The sequence below is a fragment of the Nipponia nippon genome, unplaced genomic scaffold (assembly GCF_047370975.1).
Source record: "Nipponia nippon isolate SJK-2023a ecotype South Korea unplaced genomic scaffold, ASM4737097v1 scaffold_1, whole genome shotgun sequence".
NCBI lineage: Eukaryota > Metazoa > Chordata > Aves > Pelecaniformes > Threskiornithidae > Nipponia > Nipponia nippon.
This window is the reverse complement of record NW_028262290.1, coordinates 15,684,894-15,709,396: the sequence shown is the minus strand read 5'-3', so window position 1 is coordinate 15,709,396 and position 24,503 is coordinate 15,684,894. Positions and strand designations below refer to the sequence as shown.

At 39.7% G+C, this 24,503-nt stretch overlaps 1 protein-coding gene across 1 annotated transcript; it reads left to right on the top strand.

The window, feature by feature from the left end:
• Positions 1-108: 108 nt before the first annotated feature.
• MED30 (mediator complex subunit 30) lies at positions 109-22,615 on the top strand. The gene is given in 6 exon segments (XM_087747233.1): positions 109-304; positions 761-966; positions 3,007-3,165; positions 6,772-6,882; positions 18,677-18,767; positions 18,770-22,615. Coding segments are annotated over 5 exon segments (561 nt in total). The 5' UTR covers positions 109-304; positions 761-792; the 3' UTR covers positions 18,796-22,615.
• Positions 22,616-24,503: the final 1,888 nt, after the last annotated feature.

The following is a 24,503-nucleotide window of genomic DNA, read 5'->3' as shown; positions in this document are numbered from 1 at the left end:
CCGGCGGCGGCCGTGACGCCACTTCCGCCTCGGGCCGCCCGCGCCTCCGAGTGCTTCCGCCCGCGCGTTTCCAGGGCAACGCGGCGCCCCGGTCCCCCGTGAGTCGCGGCCGCCGCCGGGGCCTGGGCAGCCGCGGGGAAGGGGCCCGCTGCCTCCCCTGCCGGCAGCGCCGCGCCGCGCCGCGCCGCCGCGCTCCCGCTACCAACCGGGCGGCCGGGCTAGCCGGGGAGGCACCGGCGGGCCTGCTCCTCCGGGAGGAGCCTGCAGCCCCGCAGCGCGGCCGGGACCCGGGCGGGAGCGCGGGGTGGGTCTGCGGGGTCCCGGGGCACCGCCCGTGCCCCCGTGGCCGTGGGGTGGGTAAGCGGTGCCTGGGGCCGTTGCCTGCCGCGGAGGGAGGGGCAGCCGGGCAGGTGCCGGTGTGGCAGGTGCCGGGCACGGATCCCCGCGGGAGGGCTGCCGTTTGGCCGTGCTGGGGCTGGGCAGAAGGCCCCTCGGTGTCCCCTTGCGACAGATCGAGGCGGGGGCTCCTGGGGACCGCTCTGAGGGGAGGTGTGTGAGGGGCGCCCCCAGTTCCAGAGGCTGGGGCAGTACCCAAAACCAGAGGGCGCAGCACTGAGCCGTCTTTTGCCAGTTGACCAGTTTTATCTTGGATAGGACCACGTATTGGGAAAAAGGGTGGCGTAGCCACCATACAGGACTTTGTTTATTATGAGAGAGTCAAACCAGTACATAATCATTCCATCTTAACTTCTTTGTGTAGCTTGACTCTGCGGGACCGGTTAACGTCAAGAGATGTCAACTCCCCCTCTCGCTGGGGCAGGCATGCCGCCTGGTGCTTTCTCAGGGACACAAGCTCAAGCAGCTAGGGAGGTAAATACAGCTTCTCTCTGTCGAATTGGCCAAGAGACTGTGCAGGACATTGTATTTCGAACCATGGAAATCTTCCAGTTACTGAGGAACATGCAGGTGAGAAATAACTTTTTATGGTCCTCAGCTTCCCATGTTTTTCCCACCAACTGCCAGTATATGTAGGCACAGGGGATAGCTTAGGACATGTAAATACATAACTCGATCAAACTGCTTTGAAAAGGGGGGCTTGATTGGAGAAGTGAATACTCCTCTTAATGTATTTGCTTACTCCTGTACATTACGTGAAGATGGAGAAAATTCAGAAATGCTGAGTTGTTATTGCTCCCGCAATAAATACACTCTAAATGCAATTAATATCTGTGGTTTTCTTTATGAATAGTGAAGTCTGTTTATGTGCCGGTTATGTTTCTCTGTTTTTGTTAACATCTGAGGAGTAATTTTAGAGGAATTTTCATTGATCTTTTTCTGTAATGTTTTCCACATACAACTTTTTGACATTTCTTTTTGTTATTAAAGTGGACATAATCCTTATTCGTGGCTACTTACTGAGGAAACATACAAATAGTTGTTGTGTTTCTCTGCTGAGAGCAGAAGATAAATAATCATAGAATCCCAAGTTGGAAGGGACCTCAAGGATCATCTGGTCCAACCTTTCTAGCACAATCTAGACAAGATGCCCCAGCACCGTGTCCAGCTGAGTCTTAAACGTGTTCAGTGTAGCAGAGTCAACCACTTCCCTGGGGAGATTATTCCAATGATTGACTGTTCTCATTGTGAAAAATTTACCTCTCGTGTCCAATCGGAATCTCCCTGGGAGTAACTTGTACCCGTTACCCCTTGTCCTCACCATGTGACTCCTTGTAAAAAGGGAGTCTCCATCTTCTTTGTAGCTCCCCTTTAAGCACTGGTACATGGTGATGAGATCACCTCTAAGCCTCCTTTTCTCAAGGCTGAACAAACCCGGCTCTCTCAGCCTATCCTCATACGGCAGGCTTCCCAGACCCTTCATCGTCTTGGTGGCCCTTCTCTGGACCCCTCCAGCCTGTCCACATCTTTTTTGTGTAACGGGGACCAGAACTGTACACAGTATTCCAGGGGTGGCCTGACAAGCACTGAGTAGAGTGGGATAATGACTTCTTTATCTCTGCTGGTGATGCCCTTTTGGATGCAACCCAGCATCCTATTGGCCTTCTTGGCCGCAGCAGCACACTGTTCACTCGTGTTGAGCTTCCTGTCCAGCAGGACCCCCAGGTCCCTTTCCATGGAGCTGCTCTCTAGCCAGGTGGATCCCAGTCTGAGCTGCACTCCTGGATTATGTTTTCCCAGGTGCAAGACCTTACACTTGTCCTTGTTAAACTTCCTAAGGTTCTTGTTAGCCCACTCTTCCAGCCTATCCAACTCTTCCAGCCTATCCAGCTCTTCCTGCAGGGTGGCTCTCCGTTCCAGAGTGTCTACTTCCCTGCTCTATTTGGTGTCATCTGCAAACTTCATTAGCGTACACTCGATCCCGTTATCCAGATGGCTTATGAAGGTATTGAATAGCTTTGGGCCCAATATCGATCCCTGGGGGACCCCCACTTGTGACGGGTTGCCAGTTTGAAAAAGAGCCATTTACCACCACCCTTTGGGTGCAGCCTGTCAGCCAATTCCTCACCCAATTCACTCCCGTTCCCTCTGTGTTTTCATTACTCTGGCAGTTTTCTTCTGTATTTGTCTTAGGTATAGGTACTTAGAGTTTGCTAACTTTGAATTCACTTTGATTGTGTCTCTGAATTGTGACTTGGGGTTGAGACACAAAGTCTCAAAGTGTAATACTCATAACAGGTAGCAACAGTGTCAGGCTTAAGCATTTTGAAGATGTTTACTGAAAAGAGTTACAGAGGGATTGACAGTGACCAAAGTGTAGAGTACATGAAGCTGTTTGACAGCAGTGATTTGGCACATCAGATGAGCAGATAAAATGCAGAATTTTGCTGATAAAGAAAATAGAAATTTCAGTGCTTTCTGTGGGGGTAGTGTGATTGTCTTATTTTAAAATGTACGAAAACCCCTCTGATTTATTTTAGTTTATTTTTTTCATGTGACAGAAACTTTAACATAATATTTTTAACGTTTTGGGGTTTTGATTCTCTCAAGTTACCGAATGGTGTTACTTATCATACTGGAACATATCAAGACAGACTGGGAAAGCTGCAGGAACATCTCCGTCAACTATCAATACTGTTCAGAAAACTGAGACTAGTCTACGACAAATGCAATGAAAACTGTGCTGGGCTCGATCCTGTTCCCATAGAAGTAAGTATCTTCATTCATATATAAATTACAAATCAGAATAACCACTCTCTGCTTAGCATATCCATTCTCCTGAGTTGCAGGAGACTCATAACAAGTTTTAAATGTGACTGGAGTTGTTCAGTGGACTGAATTCTGTTTATGATTTGGAGCCAGCTGAAAGATTGTGAAACTTTCACGTTAATATCAACAATTCTTACCAGTTGGGAGGGATCCAATTTTGAAATCAAACTTCATTTAAAATGTTTGCCTTTTTCCTCAGGCTTCTTGGTACATTCACCAGTTTGTTTCCAATAGGAAAAAAAGAGTCAGAAGAGTCCGGGCAAGTTTTTTTTAAAGAGGTTGTTGTAGTGCAAAAAAGTCTGCTTTAATCTCTCGCCTGCCAGCCCGGCTCCCTGAGTAATATGCATTATTCCCCTGCTCTGGCCATCAGTCTGTGCCTCCATAGTTCCCTCATTCACCTACTCTTAACCTGCTGAACCAATATGAACCACATCTGAATGTGCAGTGGTGATGGAAAAGTGAACAGCATAAGGCTTCCAGGCAGTAGGATTAGCCAAAGTTTTTCCTAATAAAAATGCTATTCCTAGTAAAACCAAAACTTCGTTTTTTCCCCCTCGTAAGTTAAGTTGTTTCTAATTCATAATAATACTCTTAAAGTGTGTTCTGTGTTATGATTTGAGTTACTACAGCTCTATATTAACCAGAACTGTGAAGTTCTTTAATTACTGACCTCTGGATTCTGAGGCAACTCTTTTAACGGACTTCTGATTGTCCATTGAGGTTTAATCATTTAAGCATTATATTTTATATTTGAATCTCTTCACTGAATAGGAATAAAGAAATGAAGGAGTCCATTCTGTAGAGTCCATTCTAAACTACTAATCGACTTCTATCAGCAGTCACTGCCATGTGTTTCGGAGAAAGGTATTTGGAAACCTTAGAGGAAACAAGGGAGTAAGATAACTTCCCAATTAAAAGAATAAAACTTTTTTCATGGTTTGTTGACTTACGTGCCATAGCTCAGTACTTGTGTCCCCTTTAAAAGCTTTTGACGTGTCTTCTTTTCACAACAGTTGCGATTAGGTGGGGTTGGTCTTTATTTATTTATTTATTTATTTTTTTCCACAATTTTTTCCTGTTACCAGGATGAAAAAGAATCTCCATAGGGAAAATGAGTAGTCCCTTTAAGCTTTTTTTAATGCAAGGTCTCACTGATGTCTTATGCACAGCAGAGTTTTGTATTGGTAGTTGGAATTCTTTTTTCTTTTATCTACTTAGTCTTTTCTGCTCTGAAGTTAATAGGATGCCTGCCTCCTCATGTTTTATTAGTTAGGGTGAATGGATCAGTTTTATTAGTTAGGGTGAATGGATCAGTTTTCTTAAATTTTTATTTCAGCTTTTCAATAATAGTCTCAATCATAGTATTTAATGACTGACATTCTAACCATATTTTTAAAGAATATCAACAAATCTCTTTTTTTAAACAGTCAAGAGAAGTCAGTACCTACTAATATTCCTCAGTCTATTATTATTGATATGAGTGTTTTTATATTTTTTTGTTAATATGTACTACCAATGTAATAGGTATTCTTATCAACTTTTGGTAACCAACATAGCAAGGCATGAGATAATTGTGAAGCAGATCTGGCTACAAAGTTCTCTAATTGATTAAATTTCCTACTTTATTTGTGTGTTAGGTGTAGTTCTTTGCTTTTTTTTTTTTTTTTTTTTTTTTTCCCCTGCTAACTTTTCTGAAAGATGGGAGGTTTTCAAAGGAAATGTTCTACTTTGAGTGGTACATTATTTTTCGATCAGAGAGAGGAGTTTTTTCCAAGAGTGTTTAGCAGCCACACTGCTGCTTCTTTATGGTATGCATATGTAGTTAGTTGTTAACCTTTACTGCGTTTTCATGGCAGAGTTTAGTGTGGTAGTTTTTGTCCGTTTTGATAAGCTTATTAAGAATGGCCTACAAAAATTTTTGTATAGAAGGAAATTAAATATTCAGTGGGTTAAATCAAAGTAAGTTTTCCATCAGAATACTGAAGGATGCTGCTGAATGCTTTGTATCAGGAATAGTGTGGCCAGCAGGACCAGGGAGGTGATCGTCCCCCTGTGCTTGGCACTGGTGAGGCCGCACCTCGAGTACTGTGGTCAGTTTTGGGCTCCTCACTACAAGAAGGACATCGCGGTGCTGGAGCATGTCCAGAGAAGGGCAATGAAGCTGGTGAAGGGTCTAGAGCACAAGTCTTATGAGAAGCGGCGGAGGGAGCAGGGGTTGTTTAGTGTGGAGAAGAGGAGGCTGAGGGGAGACCTTATTGCCCTCTACAGCTACCTGAAGGGAGGTTGTAGTGTGGTGGGGTCGGTCTCTTCTCCCAAGTAACAAGTCATAGGATGAGAGGAAACAGCCTCAAGCTGCGCCAGGGGAGGTTTAGGTTAGATATTAGGAAAAACTTATTCACGGAAACAGTAGTCAGGCAGTGGAACAGGTTGCCCAGGGAAGTGGTTGAGTCCCCATCCCTGGAGGTATTTAAAGCCATGTAGATGTGATGCTTAGGGACATGGTTTAGTGGTGGACTTGGCAGTGCTAGGTTAACGGTTGGACTTGATGATCTTAAAGGTCTTTTCCAACCTAAATGATTCTGTGATTCTATGGTAATATTGCACCCAACCTAAGTTAATATGCATGCGATGAGCAACTTGCTCCCAGACTTTTAAACTAATCTCTTCTTGCTCATTTGCATCAATTACTAGTCTTTCATTTGTCTGTAATGTGTATGTGAACGAGGATATAATTTTGCTATCAACTTTAGCTTTTCTCAGTTCAGGACAGAAAAATCAACAATAGACTGTAGACTTTGTGGATGTATGTTATGTATAAAATGTTACAGCTTATAATTATTTTTGAATAAGATGTTAGTAGCTTGGGAGTGTTCTGACACAGAAGCATGTATTTGTTTATCTAGTATATTTACCGATTCTTTTTAATTTATTTTTTTTAGGAGGGGAACATGCATTAATATTCATTTAGAAATTCTTTATCAAAGATTTTTGGCTTTGTAGAAGCTTACAGAAAAGAGTACACTGTGTGCCTGAGGAGATCACAGTGGGAAATTCTTACAGAAAAACTCCTATTAGGTAACCGTGGGCCTGGTCTTAAGAATAGCCGAACAAAGGCCCACTAAAATAGCAAGTCATAATTAGGGTATTAATCAAGTAGCTATGTAAAGCCAGTCATAATTATGTTTAGTATATCACTGAAATACTTCATGATAATGATAACTTCATGTTTGTGGTATTTCGTAGTGTGGAACAGTAAATTTTAAAATGACAGTCTACAGAGTTGATTGTCAATACAAGGATGACCTGTGATAAACATCTTAAAATGTAAAGACTGAGTTCTGCCTGCAATTGTGAAATTGCTTAGGTCTAGGCGTGGTAATATGTGGGATTGTGTCTTTTTGAAGCACATTGTTTTCCTGGAGAACTGACTGAGGTCATTCCAAGGCCTTTGGGTTTGAGGTGATGAAGTAAGCCTGTCTCCCCTTCCTCTTTTTTTTTCCCCCTCTTTTTTTTTTTTTTTTTAACTAACGTTTCTTGTCTTCACAGCAACTTATTCCATATGTTGAAGAAGATGGCTCCAAGCATGATGATCGTGGTGCTGCAAGTCAGCTTCGTTTTGCTAGTGAAGAGAGAAGGGAAATCATGGAAGTAAATAAGGTAACAAAGTTGAAATTAATTTGTGTAAAACTGTCACTTTGTCATTGCAAAGCTTGAATAACTAGATTGCTGTTCTAAATGCAGAATGTGTGATGACCACTATCAAACTTGGTAATAAGTACTTCTTGCATGTAACTATTTCAGAATTGCCTTTTAAGCAGGTTTTTTTTTTGAGCTGTACCTCTGGCTGTAGAGTTTAGGTTTCCTGACAATTTTAACTTGTGCCTCTTTTTAAACCAATATATATTCTTCTGAATACGGTGTGTTATGTTTATGCCTAACCTACTAGATATCGGCAGTACAGATTGAGTTAGGGTGCCTGTTGAACTTACTTCCCTTCAAAACTTACCTTAGGCATTAAAAAAATGGGTATTGAACATCCGATGTGTAAATATTATCACAGTGATGTGAGTTGCTAAAGGATTTTCATGGCTACTTTCTGTATTTTGACAGTTTGAGGAAGACCATTCCTTTTGTTAAATGTAGCATTTATTGAATCTTGACACATTCAGAAAAAATGTACTGTGTATCATAAAGATGCTGTCAAATTTTCAGTTTGAGTGGCAATATGCAATTGAGTACAATTACTGAAGATGGATTCAAATCTAAAAATAAATATGCTGTAGTAAATGCTAATATAATACTGAGATTAAAAATATGTAGTTTTACCAGACCACAATTTTGAACATTGTTTCTCCAATCTGTAAAGTACAAAGATAGGATTAATTAAATACTTCTGTAGCTGTAATATCTGTAAATGCTTGGTAAAAAGGAGGCGTAATCTACAAAAATAACCAAACAAAGGAAATAAATGAGTAAAATATTTCTTTATGGAGAGAATAATTGGTGGATTTTCAGCTTTTTAAATATTTCTGATATTTTAATTTGTCTTCAACAATTAGAGATACACCGAATTTTTCATAACCCATTTATGTAGAAAAATGTGTGCATGTTGTGCAGGAGAAAATGGGGACTACGTGAATTTAGAGAAAAGCAGTTGTCAGCTGTCCTGTTGTATTCTTTCTGTTCAGTGCTGATGTAGCAGGGTTGTATATATTGTATGTAATGTTGTACTGTGAATTTATGCACATTTATTTGCAATCTTTAACTGTTAATAAGCTTAACTGTCCATATTTGCTGTGTTTTAGATAGTTTTATGACATATTTTTGCCCTTGTTGTTGTACTTGTATGCTAATATGTTTTTAAACCTCCTTGGTGTGATCTTGTGAAAAGAATTTCATAAATGTTTATGATGAGTTCTAAACCTTAAAAAGATTGATGGTGTTACAGGACCATTGGTAGCAAATTGGTAGTTAAGAATGTACACAGACATGGTCTAAATCTGGTCTGAAATCCTGTATTTACACTAAAATGCCTAGACCTAGTTTCCAAATTTTCCACAGTAAATCCTCAGAAGATAGTTGAACTTTCTCTAGTATTTTTGTGGACAAATATTTACTAACTGCTTCAAAAGAAATTTAAACTTCTTGGTTTTGAAAGTGCACTGAAGTTTTTATTTTGTCTCTCTCCAGCTGTATAAGCATATCCACTACCAGTTTCAAAGTTCTAATTTTAATACATTACAGAATAGGAAATGCTTTGGGTTTTTTTATGACTAGAAATAAATTCTTGGTTTTGCAAAGAAAAATCACTAGAATATGGTTAGTTGGTCTAATTTCTGACACTGGCTGCTGGGCTCAGATAGCCCTCTCTGATTCTTAGCTGTCACTCCTGCCAGCTTTTTAGTTCTCTGTAGTATGTAATGTCCATCTTCAACTCAATTTTGCTTAATTTATTTTAGCAAAATTTCAGTCATACAAAATGTTGATGAAAATGCTGTGACAAGGAAACCAACATGACAGATGAAAAAGCTTTTTATATTCTTGACCCACTATCTTTTCTTCCTTCAGCTGGTTGGCTTGCTCTCACCTAGTCCTTTTTGCTGTGATACGCAGTATTTTTTCAGTCTTGCATGTTACTGGTGCCAAAAAAAAAAAACATTATTGCAATAACCCAATACTTTGACACTATTGAGACATTTGAATTCTTAGACCTTTCACTGGTCTCTTAACCCCTTCTTGCTGTGATATCCCACCCGGTCTGATCTCTTTAATGGCTCTGGATGTATCTGAAAGACACTGACTGCCCTGCAGCGTGGAGCACAGCCACAACTAGTAGATCATGTATTCTCACACAAAAATATCCCTCCTTCCAGGAACCACTGACTTGAAACATAGCAGCTCTGCTTTGCTACCACAGTTGTCTGGGAAGGGAGCATCCTCAGTGGAGGAGGAGAGAGGAGCATTGCGTACTTCCTATACTCACCATCTCACTCATGGGGCAGGAGAACCTGTTGATGTGGCACAGTTCTGAAATACTGCAGTAGCTTTTGATGTTGGTTACTGTATAGTGACATCTTTTGGTCTTATTTATTTATTTATTCTGCTATATTAGACTTATCTTTTAGGTCAGAAAGTTTAATGTGCTCACCTTGGCTAAGAAATACTTGTCCATTAATTTAAAATACAGATCAGTTTACAAGGTAATGAATTTCTGTCCTATCGATTCAGTAATATTTAGCAACTGTAGGTTTAAATAAAACCTATCAAGCTTAAAAACAAAAGGGATTTTTGCCAGCACTAAGAAGAGTGCACCATTGTTATAAAACAACCAAAGAACCCGTTTATTGAGCTCTGACTACGTCTACCTTTACTACTAAACAATTCTCTCCTGTAGTTCCCAAAAATGTTACTTATTCCTTTTATCTATATTTGCTTTCTGGGGTTGTAAATTGTTGAGGTGGTTGACTCTTTTCTGTAATAAATAATTTACTGTTCCAGAGTCAGTTTAGTATTTGCATTGATCTAGTAATACAAATCCTGATCCATTTTTGACTGAAGATAATTACTATTTGCAACAATTGCAAGCTGTTACTAAAATTTCCTTGCTTGTCTTCATATTTTTTGAGTCTTTAATGTCCTATCTACAGGTTTTTTACCTTCTAAGTACATCATCATCTGTAATATTTTCAAGATGTCAGGCTCACCTTGGGTCCACGGTCTTGTAGTACATTTGACATGACTTACAACAGAAAATATCAAATCACAGACTGAGAACACTTTAATCTGTGTTGCTGCCTTATCAGCAGTTTTCTTTACTGCTTGGTTTTAGAAGTGGAGCAAGTACAGCTTTGGTTTTTTAGATACTGTAGGTCTGGTTTCAAATGAAGCACTTAGGAAAACCATTGCATGATTAGTAGTCTCAATACATTTGGGTGAAAATGAAATGATGTGAAATAGCATTAGGACATTCCAGGTGACCCTTTAGAAAACAATCATGTTTTATATTCTTAATTAATCTTTGCTAACTGTTTAACAGTGATCTTGCTAAGAGAGGAAAAGACAATGTATATGACAGGCTTGTAAGTTAAGCTGTTAGAAGTTTAGCTCTGGGCTTTTTTGATAACAAAACCATTGGTGCACTGCAGCTGATGTTGTTTAGGGAAGTAGTCCTTAAAATGACAGCAATGTGCAATTAGTCTTTCTCTTTGGAGAACTGTACCTGAAAACTACTTTTGACTATGCTGAAAACCTTCATTCCTTTTAAACTGTCTTTCACGCTATTTGCATATATTTTTAATTTGTTCTGTATTTGTAGAGTCCTTTTTGACCCAAAATATGAATGTGCACCAAGGAACACTTTAACAAGAGGGGAAGAATTGTTTATTTGGACACCTTCTCAGCAGATTAATCTGCACTGGGGGCAGTTCCATCCTGTTTTGGGTACTCAAACTGGCTCTCTGCAATGGTAGAATCATAGAGGAATTTAGGTTCAGTGGGAGGTCCGCAGATTATCTGATTCAACCCCCAGCTCAAAGCAGGGTCAGCCAGCAAAGTTAGATCCAGTTGCTCAGGCTCATATCCACTAGCATTTTGAATATCTGTAAGGTTGGAAATTCTGCCCTTTCTGGGCCCTTCTTAAGTGTTGACTTTCACTCTGAAAGTTTTCCTAATGTTACATTGGAATTTTCTTTGTTGTAACTCATGTCCACTTCCCCTCGTCCTTGTGCTGTGTACATTCAAGAAGAGTCCAGCTTTGTCTTTTCTATGATCTTCATTAGGTAGCTGAAGACAGCATCGTGATCCCGCCTTAGCCTTCTCTGCTTGAGACTGAACAAATATAGCTTTAATCACCTTGGTGGCCTTCCACTAGACATTCTTCAGTATGTTAGTGTTTTGTATTGAGCCCCAAATTGGACAATCGTTCTCCAGAGCCAATAGAGGAGAATAACAATTTCGCTTGACCTGATAGATACACTCTCGCTAATATAGCGCAGCGTGCAGTTAGTCTTCATTGTTGGAAAAAGATCCAATGCTGACTCATGTTCAACTTGTCAGAAAGTTTCAAAAAGAATCTCAGGTCCTTTTCTGCAAATCTCTTCTCTGTTCAGTCAGGCCTCTGCCTGTGCTGTTGTATGAGTTTTACTCTGTTTTCAGACGTAGAATGTTGCTTTAATTGAAGTTCCTGATACAGATGTTGGCATGCCTTTCCCACCTCTTGAGGTCCCTCTGAATTGGACATCCTACCACTGAGTATATTGAACACTTCCCCCCGTTTGGGATTGTCCACAAATTTGATACTTTGATATGGTGATTAAGTCATTAAGTGTGGATAAGTCATTAATGAGGATATTAAGAATATTGACCTTAGTATCAATCCTGAGAAACATCAAGAGTGATCAGCTGCCATTTGGTCTTAATACTGATGATCACAACATTTAGAATCCAGTAGTCTAGCCAGTTTTCCACCAACCCTATAATCCACCTATCCAAACCACATCTCTCCAGTTTGGCTACAAGGATACTATAAGAGGTTATGTCAAAAGCCTGACTAATATGAAAGTAAAGAAAATCCCCTGCTCTCCCCTTGGCCACACAGCCGGTCATTTCTCAATAGAAGGCTATCATGTTGGTCAGGCACAACATATCTTTGGTAAATCCCAGATGACTGTTCCCAGTCACCTTATCATTCCTGTGTCTGCACATGACTTCCAGAAGGATTTGCTGCATAGTCTTTCTGGGGTCAGGGGTTAGGCTGACCAGCCTGTAGTTTCTGTAGTTTTCTGGATCCCCCTCCTTGAAGATGAGTTGAGATGTTTCCTTTTTCATCAGAAGCCTCCCCCCATCTCCAACAGAAAATTATGTAGAGTGGTCTTGTAGTGTCATCAGCCAGCTCTCTCAGCATCCAGATGCATTTTATTCCATATAATGAAGTATTTCCTTTTCAGTTTCATATAAAATGTTGCAGGCAAAGTTTTTCGTGTGGCTTTGTATATCAAAACAATATCATGGTTACAAAGTTGAGAAAAGTTAGGAAAGGCCAAGCTTAAAGCTGTCTGTACAATCCCAATTGTCCCCTTTTGTCCTGTTATAAATGCATATTATACAACCTTTATTACCTTATCACATTTAGTTCCTCTTTGCACCACCCCCCCCCCCCCCCCCCCTTTTCTGGAAGAGTCCTTGAGCTATTCTGCTTTTGTTGCAGACTAGGCACTGTTTAGATTGAATCAATATTGTGATAAATAAGATTAAAAGAATCCTGGTTTATGTATTGTGTAACTTGCATGAGGGTATTGAATAAGCAGGGAATTTTGGAATGAGAAGGAAGGATTTAATGTGAGTAGTGAGTAAGTAACTAAAAGCTGCTCTTGAGAACTGGATTTTTATCCTTGTCTCTGCCACAAAATGTCTGTGGTAGTTGTTCATTCTTCCCCTTATGGTTGGTGATAGCAGTCCTTTGAATATGTGGGAAGCTGTTAAAATATGAAGTTAAGTGATGGACTTGAATCTTAGAAGTCTCTGGACAAAGTTAGTAGGCACTCCAGTTTTATCCATAGTGCTCCTGTGACTTAGTTTGCCATCTGTAACTGAGGATCATGCATCTGTGTGATGATTCACGGCTTGGATAAGTGCACTCTGTGCTGGGTTAAAAACTGGCTGGACGGCCGAGCGCAGAGAGTGGTGGTAAATGGAGCCAAATCCAGTTGGCGGCCGGTCACAAGTGGTGTTCCCCAGGGCTCAGTACTGGGGCTGGTCCTGTTCAACATCTTCATTGATGATCTGGATGAGTGGATTCAGTGCACCCTCAGTAAGTTTGCAGATGACACCAAGTTGGGTGGAAGCGTTGATCTGCTGGAGAGTAGGAAGGCCCTACAGAGGGATCTGGACAGGCTGGATCGTTGGGCCGGGGCCAACTGTATGAGGTTCAACAAGGCTCAGTGCCAGGTCCTGCACTTGGGTCACAACAACCCCATGCAACGCTACAGGCTAGGGGAGGAGTGGCTGGAGAGCTGGCCGGTGGAAAAGGACCTGGGGGTGCTGGTCGACAGCCGGCTGAATATGAGCCAGCAGTGTGCCCAGGTGGCAAAGAAGGACAATAGTATCCTGGCTTGTATCAGCAATAGTGTGTCCAGCAGGACTAGGGAAATGATCATCCTCCTGTCCTCAGCACTGGTGAGGCCACGCTTCAAATCCTGTGTTCAGTTTTGGGCCCCTCACTACAAGAAGGACATCGCGGTGCTGGAGAGTGTCCAAAGAAGGGCAAGGAAGCTGGTGAAGGGTCTAGAGCACAAGTCTTATGAGGACCGGCGGAGGGAGCTGGGGTTGTTTAGTGTGGAGAAAAGGAGGCTGAGGGGAGACATTATCACTTTCTACAACTGCCTGAAAGGAGGTTGTAGCGAGGTGGGGGTCGGTCTCTTCTCCCAAATAACAAGCGATAGGATGAGAGGAAACGGCCTCAAGTTGCACCAGGGGAGGTTTAGGCTGGATATTAGGAAAAACTTCTTCACCGACAGGGTAGTCAGCCTGGAACGGGCTACCCAGGGAAGTGGTGGAGTCCCCATCCCTGGAGGTATTTAAAAGATGTGTAGACGTGGTGCTTGAGGATATGGTTTAGTGGTGGACTTGGCAGTGCTAGGTTAACGGTTGGACTTGATGATCTTAAAGGTCTTTTCCAACCTAAACGATTCTATGATTCTATGATTTTCATGTTAAGAATGGGGATGTAACACTTGAGCAGTGGGGTGGAGAAACACCTTGGGGAATAGATAATTCCATTACAAGCTACATAGCTTAGAGGGTACTCAGTAAATAAGACCTCAGACTTCATTGTTGAGTGATAAATGATTGGTATGAAGCAAACATCCATCTATTTTAATGAACAACGCTTATTCCTCTTTGAACAACAGCGCAGTAGATACATGCAATTGCTGTCTGGTTCAATATGTGAAAAGTATTGAGCATGCAGTGGAGCACAGGCTGTCACTGGTGCCTGTGCTTGTTTCAGGAACAAAGAGTTGTGCACGCAGAAGGAGCAGTTTTCCTTTCAGCTATCAGGTGAGGAGGGAGGCAGAAAACCCAGTCTCTCATTTCCAGTAAGGATAGAACAGTTATGCCTGTGAATGACATCAGGAAAAGCTGTAGTTATTGAACAATAAGTGGGTTAATGTTTAATTGCACAGCAGTTAGTGTATTAGTGATGGATACTTTCTATCCATTTGCAAAAATATTATAAATAGATGGATACGTGAATTTATTATGATGGAAAGTGGGCCTTGGTATCAATTGAGCAGGCATAAGTCAGAACATCACCTGGCAGCTTTAACAGAGTTTGAGCAAAGTGTTGAGGCATTTTTTCTATAATTTTTTTCCGACTGTGTGCATATAACATTGTAAGTCTTTTGACTATAAAACTGAAGGAATGAGAGAGGAAAAAAAAGAAAAAAAAAAAAAAAAGAGAAGGTTTTTCCACCTCCTTACTTCAGAGGTTTGATTGTGAAGGACTCACTTAAAGAAAGAACGGTATAAATTGCCAGGGCAGGCTTTACTTTTTCTCACCTATCACAAATACTGTGTTTCTGTAGAAATTTCTTGGGTTTGACTTACATGGAAAAACAGAGAGTATTGTTGCTTTCATAAGACTTTCAACAATCACCTCCTACAACAGTTTAATGGTCAGAAGGAGTAACGTGCTTGTGAAAAAGCAGATGATGCAAGTGCTCTCTGTAGTAGAGTCATAATCAACGAAGTAAACATAATTGTTTTAATTCTGCTGAGATTTATACAAGTAATGGTACTACTATTGCTAATATTTAGTGCTTTATTACACTTAGATGTACTTCTGGCTTGTACTGTTGCAGGTCTTGAACAGAGCAGGTAAAAACTATAGCTGGCACAGCATTCAGGAAACACCTTTTTTTTTTTTTATCTTAAGCAGAAGTGTCTGTACAACATAGGCAAGTACTTTTGATGTTTTTACAGGCATCAGTTGGAATATAATCTTACTGTTCCACAGAGTTTACTCTTCTAGTCTACTTTTTCTAGAGACAGAAAAAACATCTTTGCCTTGAAAAAGGGACTTTTAACAAATGGATTGAGTGCAGAACAATGACTCATAGTGATGTTTAGGTTTTAAAATGTGAAAGGTAGGTGAGCTTCAGATAGGAGAGAGATGGGAACAGTGTGCAAAGGAAAGTTCTGATACATCTCTGATAGAAAGCTGTGGATTGGTCTAGACAGCGGTGATTTCAAATGAAATGAAAGTGAACCAAAAATGAGTTTAAGGCAAAAATTTATTTTGGTAAAAGTTGAAATTACTGTATCCTACTGAACCCAAATCTGTATGAAACATGTCGAGTTCTTTATGGCACGTTCCTTGAAAGACAGCTATTTTCTGGACGTGCATTATGGTTCTCCTACTGTGTTTCATTTAGGTGGGTTTTGTGCTTCTGTACATGTTCTCATAAATGTCCTACCTGACCTAAGCCTACTAAGGTCTCATTGGTTACTGGAAGGTGCAGTCCTTGCCAACTCCATCATGCTGGCCATAGTACTTGCAGGGTCAGTCAAAATGGATAGTTAATCACATTGAAAATTAATATTGCCAAAGAAGACCCCTTAGGATCGGTTTTCAGTCAGATCACTTTTCTGACAGAGAGGGACTAACAGAAACATGCCTGTCAGATGTAAGGTGAATTTAGATCTCTTAAACTCGTTATAAACTGCCTCATAAAAGGTAATTTTCCTGTGCTATGTTAAAACAGAGAAAGTCAGAAGCTGTATCATATATGTAGGATGAAGTACCTTTTCTTGTTTCATGCAACTGTTAATCCTGAGAAGCAGTCCAGAGTTCAACTAAGTCATTTCAGTAGAAGGAGGAAAGAGTGGGAGACAACTTGGAAGCAATCTGTTCAAACAGAAATTTGTCATTGCTACAGAAGCTGCTTACAGAACTTGCCTGTTTCCCAAGAAGGCCATTTCACCTATCTTTCCAAGTTTAGACCTGAATTGAGATGTTCTTACTGGCTCAGCAAGGTCTTAAGCAGAGGCCAGCACTGCCAGTGGTGCAGAACATATTAATTATGGAGTACTTTGTGGTGTGGACCACTGCCTGTCAAAGATCGGTAACAAAGATCACCATATGCATTGCAATTAGGAGACCATGCTCTCTGAAGTGGATTTTTTCCCCTCTCTCTATTCTTTTTTCAGCCTAGCAATTCAGAGATGGTGCTTCATCTTAGATGTTTTTTCTGTCTCTAGAAAAAGTAGACTAGAAGAGCTAAGAAAAAAGCTCTTCACTAAAGACAAGGTTCTAAAATTATCTTCAGATAAAGTAACAGTTGTATACTTGTGTCTTTACAGATGCTTTGAAAACAAATGAAATCCCATCTGAAGGTTCCCTTGTCTAGCATCAAGTACAGATCAAGCAATTTACAGTTTCATAACACTTGCACGAGAAACGTAAACAGTCTTACAGAATGAGTCTTTTGGGCATAACTTACGTAAAGTTCATGTAAGCATACCTACGTGATAGTATTTAACAGTACAATTAGACATGGATGGGGAGGTAACACAACATGCATGTCAGAGGTTAATGGTTCTTTCTATCTGTGACTTGAATAACCATCACTGTTCAGCCTTAATTTCTATTGATGAAGGCTTTGAAAAATCATGAAATGGCATGCTTTCAGTATCAGTGTGTGACAGCTTGCATTAAACTACTAAGTTTTGATGTAACATTCATTGATTTCTTAAGATTGAATGTTGAGGATGGCAAACAGAAGTATGTTTAAAAATGCCACAGGTATGAACATGCTTGTTTATCTCATCCCTCTTGTGCTTTCTCAAGCATCGAGATCTTACGTTATGAGATTTTGTAGGGAGACGCTTGCAATTCTATCATTTGCATGCTGTGGTAACTACATGCTTCTCAGCAATCTTGTCTTTAGGAGCTGAATCTCTGCTGTATATTGTGAAGTCTTGGATTAGCAAATGGAAAAGAAAGAAGCATTAGATAAATGCACATAGTTATCTTTAAAATACTTCTTAGTCTGTCAAATGCTTGATTAGAAATTCCAAGTTGGTGTGCATGAACTGTCCTATATCTGGTTTTGCATCCTTCTCAGGAGTCTGGAATTGAGTGTTGTCTCTGCTTCCAGGGAATGAGTCCACCAAAGTCTGTGTTCAGGAATATTTCCCTTACTCAAAGTACTATGTTCCCCATGTAATCTAAGCCTAATTACCATATTACTTCAGACCATTTTTACAGGTCTGAAGTGAATAGACTTCCTTTTTTTCTCTGGACTTCTTTCCCAGCTGACCAGCTAAGCAACTTAAAAATATTGGTGTGTTGTCCACATCAAGATTCAGGAGACTGATTTTCAGGGTATTGCTTGTTTTGTTGCTTCCTTTTATCACTGTTCCAGTTACTTTGGTTGTATTACTGATCTGAGTCACCCTTTTAATGTATTGCAAATAACAAAGTTACCTCAAACCTGAAACATTTTGAATAGTTTGTCCTCTTTTGATGGTAGCACATCTTTCCTGTGCTTTCACTTTACTTGGAACTCTGGACTTCCCTAATGAATCAGTAATTTGATCTCTAATGTGAGAAGGCTGGCATCTTATCAAATCAGAATGAAATGAAGGACATAGGTTGTTGTTAACAATACACAGTAACTTACTTCTTGACAGCTTTGATTTGAGCAGGACAATGAATAAATCAGAAAACAAATGTGTATTATTGTGAAACATAAAAGGTTAGGGAGATCGTGCAATGTCTTAATCCACTGTTCTTTATTCTGTAAAGACATCATTTTTAAGTTCTGGTTGTGCACCCAAATAAAAGCAAGTTTGCTGTTCTGTTCCTTCAAATGCTTCTGCAGTTCACAAAAACAAATACATAATTTTAAAGAATTCAGCATGCTTGGGAATATCTGTTTCAAGACAGGACCCCTGAGCACATCAGGGCTGACCTGCATAGGCAGAAAGGCTGGAAAAGCTTGATTGGCTTCACCTGTACTTTGTGCTTTATTCAAACTTCTACTGTTAACCTCTCATTTTTCTGTGCACCCAAGTTATACAACATATATTCACATAAATTTACCTGATCCCTGATTTTTTTGTTCCTGTTTCAAGTGTTATCTTTTGGACTTCGGAAAGAGAGGACAGATCTCCACAAGCTTCCAGTTTTGATAAATCCTCAAGTGTTTTGATAAAAAGACTGCTGTGAAAAGAAACAGCATTCCCCCTCTAGCGATGGTCCTTAACTTTTGAGGCTTTCTTGTATTTTTAGAGTGTGGTTTAAAGAGGATGTATTATGCCACTAGTACTGCTCCCAGATAACTCAGAAAAAGATCCATATAGCATTTCATAACACTGTAACTTTTGTTGAATTTCTGAGTGTGCTGTTTGAACTGATCACAAAAAAACTTCTAATAAATTCTTCCCACAGAAACTGAAACAGAAGAATCAGCAGCTGAAGCAGATCATGGATCAGTTACGGAATCTTATTTGGGACATAAATGCCATGTTGGCAATGCGGAACTGAACAAGGAAAATCAAACTTTGTAATTCGAAAAGACACAAATTTGTTTGGATATACTTAATTTCTTTCTAAGAAGTAACATGTTTTCCCACAACCATATTGCAGTAATGTTTGAAAAGTCTTCAAGATTAAAATGTTGGGGTTTTGTAATAACTTAAATGGTACTGGCTTTGTTTTTATAAAAGATTCATCCTACAGGTTTTACCTGGGTGATTCACTTAGGCTGAATATAATACAGCCTAAGTAACATACAGTAATAATTTGCATTGCTATGCAAATAGGGAGGTTTATAAATGAAGTGGTTTGGGATTTTTTTATAATACAATTAACATCGTTTTAAAAACACGTGTTTGCATGCCATTCTGCAGTGCAAACCACCTCTACAGACAGGAGAAGTTGCAATACAGAGAAGTCGCTCTAGTAAGCCACAGGACTGAAGTAAGGGATCAGATATTACAACGCAATATGTTTCGCCATTGTGGGAACATATTCTACAGGCTGCTATGCCATATAAGTTCATGTTGTTCCATATCCTATCACTGGATATATGTTATATTAGGTAAACAGGCGCAAAATTCAAAAGCTACATAAAATTACCCCTATATCCTTATGGATATAATTAAGTCTTTTTAAGTGAAGACTACATACATATAGCCTCAACATTAACTTCTTCTGTAACTATCAGTTATAATTTCTTGAGTACTGCTCCGGCTATCGTATGGTGTAGTATTCCTGTAGCATTATGTATGCTTGGAATACTTTGGTTTTGTTTACCAGAATGCACTGAATAAAGGCTTCATTAATCTTTTTCCTATGACTGCCAGTCCTAGAAAACTTTGGAGTATATGAGCAGCTCATTATTTTGAGTTAATCATCAACCTTCATCTTTGGTTGTTCTGCCTCTGGTATTCCTCACAATTGTCATTAGCCCTGAAAATAGTCTTAATAATTTGTGTTATCCACAGATGCTGCCAGTGGACTACGTGCCTCTTTTTCCAGATGAAAGAATATGTAAAATAACACAGCTTCAGTACAAATCCATAGGGCACTCTACTGTGAATATTTGTCAAGTTGAAAACTGACCATCCTAATGATTTGCTTCTTGTGTATTACTTCTAACTCTCATTCCATGTGCAGTCAGATTCCTTAATAGTTTTGTGTGAAAGATCTGCTCAGAACCTTTTGAAGAGTCCAGTTAAATGGTATCCTTTTAAAATATATCCTTTTTGCAATATGGGGTTTTGATACTGAATGCTTATTGATTTAAGATATATGGTTTTAAAAATGTTATACTGGTTTGTTGTTCTATCAGTCTTTTTTATTTTGTTTTTTAATAATTTCAACCTATTTGTCTACTCCTTGAGGTAAAAATCACTGGCATGTAATAGATCTGATCACACCTGGTTAACAATATATGACTTTTCCCTGAAATTAGGTACAATATAGTTGTCTTTTATTTCTTCTTCTGAAGGCTTTAAATCTTAACAGATGACTGGATGCCCAGTCTTATAATTGCAAATAAACAGAGTTAGAAAATATTCCTTTTGATTAGTTTACCCAGTGTTGAAAGTGATATGTAACTATGACGATACCTAGATGTGAGTAGATGTCAAAACACCTTACAAATAAGGTTGCTCTCTTTTCTCCCATATCACAAATGGAGGAGTGGATAGCTTACTCGGCAGCAAGGCTAGCAGCAGAGCTGTTCGTTTCCCATTTAGATTGACCACTGTGGCAGACTCATTGGTCAGAAATAATGGTTGATTTCTGCAGCTGTGAGAGACGTAATTATTTTACAGACAAAGCTTTTGAAAAGGAGATGAAGACTGCAAGTAGAGATTTTTGTTTTGTTTAAAATGCAGGCGCATTTTTGTATTTGCAAGGTTTAGTGGCAGCTTTCTGTTTAGTGTGTCTATAAGCGTGCATCCAGCCTAGAGGAAGTATTTGAAGTGGATTTTGAAATGGCACCAAGATCTTAATTGTGAGTGTAAAAGTCTCAGTAGTTACTATTTTGTTCTATTTTTGGAAAATTATGGAAAATGGAGATTAGTCCAGACTTTACTGCCTGCATAGCATCTATGTATTCTTACTAAATGTCTTTAAAGTTTGTTGACTTTTTTTATTGCATATGAACTGTGCAGAAGTAACCTAAAATGTGAATAAGAGTGCAAGTATTGCAAGTAGATGTCTGGCCAATACAATATTCAGCTTACTCTGTGCAGCTGCTAGCAGTAGCCAAGGTTTATACTACAATTTTTCATCTGGGAGAGAGGAGAAAACACTTTAAACCACTACCAGAAGAGATAGTGCAGTAGCTAAATTGCAAAGTGCAGAAATGGACAGAATTGTAAATTATCACAGTAAATACTGTCAAAACAGGAACTTTGCAAGGTGTTGGACCAAAACCATACACTTTGACTTACACAGATGAAAGTAAGGGTAGTGAACATAATTCATATGCTGCCACATCCATGAATAAGTATAGGATTTGGCCAAGAAGATGACAGTTTTAAAAAAAGTGGCAATTCCTTAGCTGTGAAACACTTTTAAAGGAATTACTGGGCATCAACATGTGCTGAAATTTAATATTTAAGTTAGTGCTAACTGAACTTTAACTGCTGGTTAATGAAATGGCACCAAGTGAAGTATTTACAAATACCAGCAAAGCAATACCAACACAGATGTTTCAATGTTTTGTTTATGTATCATTGACTATTTCTGTATTTCTGATTAGGCAGAAGCTGGGTAAACATACAGACAGTCCCAGGAGCAGATACCAGAACCTAGGATGGTTCAATTTCTGGAATATAAAAACATTTGAGGGGGTTGGGGTTCTTAGGGCTCTGTTTTGCCCAGAGAGTACTTTGGGGCAGCGGAGCTAGGATGCTGAATACTTTGTAGCATGTTTGTGGGAGTACCCCAAGTTAACACACGCTCTCAAAATGAAACCATTAATCCAATACCTTTGCAGACAATATAACAGATATTGAATTTTCGGTTCAGTGTCACAACACAGAAGATGCCCACTAGGCAGTATGCAAAGGTCCAAGGTTTTTCTTACATAAAAAGAGAAGAGTGCAGAGCAGATTTATGCCACATTCAGGAAAGATGCAAGGAGTTTACCTTTCCTCTTGTCTTCCATAGAGGCAGCAAGGCCACATCCAGAGTGCTCTAATAAACCATGACAGTTTTTGTTGTCCTGTAGACAAAAACCTGCTCTGATTATAGTATTTCTTGCTGACAGAGAAACTGGAACTTGTGCACAAGTGCTACTTAAATTAATCACTGTAAAGAATGTATTTAAGTGGAGTAGGACAAGGACTCTGGTCTCATAGGAACCAAGATTTCATCGGTGTGCAAGATGGCTGCATAAGCCAAAAAGACTACAGCTGAAGGATGACTGACAACTGCTGTGGAAAACAGTAAGCTGTAGATTTGAAGATCTGAAGTTAAGAAAAAATGTCAAAAAAAAAAAGAAGCAATGACACCCAAGGACACTGTGAGTCAACTGAGGTTTACAGAGGATGGATTAGTTTAATTACTTCGTGCTAACAAAGGAAATGGGGAATTATAGAGGAATTTCAGTGCAGAAAAAAATATTTGAAGGAGAAAATGAGTAGTTTGCTCACTCTCCTTATTTAGTAGTGATGAAGACTGATATGGTAGAGCATCCATCGTTTAAAAGAGAAGGTTTTTTGGTGAGTTGGAAGGTTACTCCATTTTTATACGTAAAAATAACAAGCTGGCTAATATGTATTGCAGGATATTAATGAAAGTGACAAAAAATATTTACCAATGCCAATTTTTATTTAAGAAAATGTGATGTAAGAAGTAAATAAATGCAATCTAGTGAAACTTTTGTCTTGTTAAATCTAACTTCTGTGTAAATTTTAAGGATTTTTCTTACATTGCATAAGGGACACATTCTGGCATCTGTTACAAAACTACGCAACACATAACACTACTAAAAGCTGGGAATAGTGTTTGTATTGATGTGAATGTAGTCAGAAGCAGAATACATGCTTTACAGCACTTCTCACTGGACTAGGTCCAGTAAAGACCGTAGGCATATTTGAGGCAAATAAGCAGAGACACGTTTTCTTGTGGGCACATAACTAAGGAGCATCTCAGCTCATTGCATGCCTTCATGTTCAACTTGCAAGCTACCTGATTGCTTGGAGTTCTGCCTCTGTGCATGTTCCCCGCAGCTGATGATATCTGATGATCACTGCTGAGGTTGTACAAACCGTGATTTTTCTGCCCAAATCCATAGGAGGCCTGACATGCTAGGCCTGCTTTGGCCCCTCATGCTCTCACTTTCCCCTCTCAGCTGACGGCCCCTACTACAGAGCTATAGAGTAATGCTCTGGAATAGAATTGAAAATGAGTGGCTGAAAGGAATGAATTACATACACATCTGTGATAAAATCCTTTCCTAGGTCTGCGTGCGCTTTCTCATTAAATGTTGCTTGAAAAATAAATTCAGATTTGCCTAAATAGGAAGAAAGATACGTGATTTTAAAGTTGTCTGAGTAGCAATGGATAGCAATGCAGTTGTTTTTATAGCCATGTAGAGGTTTTAGTGGTATTTACAGTCCTGGAGAGCGGGGAAGAGGGTCATGAAGACAGTCCATTTCTGAAATACATTGTTGAAGTGGGAAGACTCTCAAACAATAAGGGGAAAATATAAAGAAATATAACAGCAACAGTCAAAACTTAGGTGAGCACAAACTGGCTATAAAATAGAGGCAAGGAAAGAGGATTTGGGAAAACACATTTTAAACCTGCGTTAAAGAGATAATTGGGTTGCAGTGAGAGGAAAAAAAACACTGCAGTTTTGGGGTGCACGACCAAATATTGTGTAGTAGGGAGTGTAAGTGTAAGAGCTCTTGCTCTCACACCAGTAATTCTGATACAGTAATTCTGCGTGAAATACTGCATTAGTTTTGGGGTCAGCATGTTACTAACACAGTGAAAGAGAAGAATACTGATGTGCTACCATATGAATAATCATTAGAATAACTTGTGAAAGCAAAGACGAGGCTCAAATGTAGAAATTCTTGGGTAGATGCAAAGGGAAGGTAATTAGAGTGATTTGGAGTGGCTGTAGTACAGAATGGTGAAAGAAGGTAAGCAAGAACTTCTTTCACCAAACACCAACGAGGAGGGGTGGGTAGTGGAACCCTCTTAATGCTAAGATAGGAAATATTAATTTCCCTAGGAGTTTAGAAGGTGTCTCTTGGGTTACTTTGAAATATTAAAACGCAGAAAGCACAAAAGCACAAAAAGACTAGACAAATGCATTGGGAAGAGGCAAAAAAATCCTATCTTGCATTGGTAGAGCAAGAGGTGGACTAAAGTGATGTTAATGGTTTTTCCACCTTCAGGTTTTACAGTTGTAAAGCATCTGTTTATCAGATGACTGTTTGTCAGATGATGAGCTCCTGAGAGCACCTGGACTAGATGCCACCTGCAAGTATTAAACAGGCTTTCGTGGCTTCTTTGTAATGATTTGCTGCTGAAATTCCTCTTCAGGTTAACATGCCTTTGTGGAATTCCTCTTAGAGGAATGGGAGCAGAAAAGGAAATGAAGCAGTACCTTGTTTCTCCCTCCCTACCTCCCTACCCCACATCCCCAGCCTCCCACCCTTAGTTTTGGTTCATTTCCTAGTGAAGAGCTGCTCTGCGATCTTGCTGCAAAGCTGAGGTAGTAGCTGATACCTGATGACTGTCT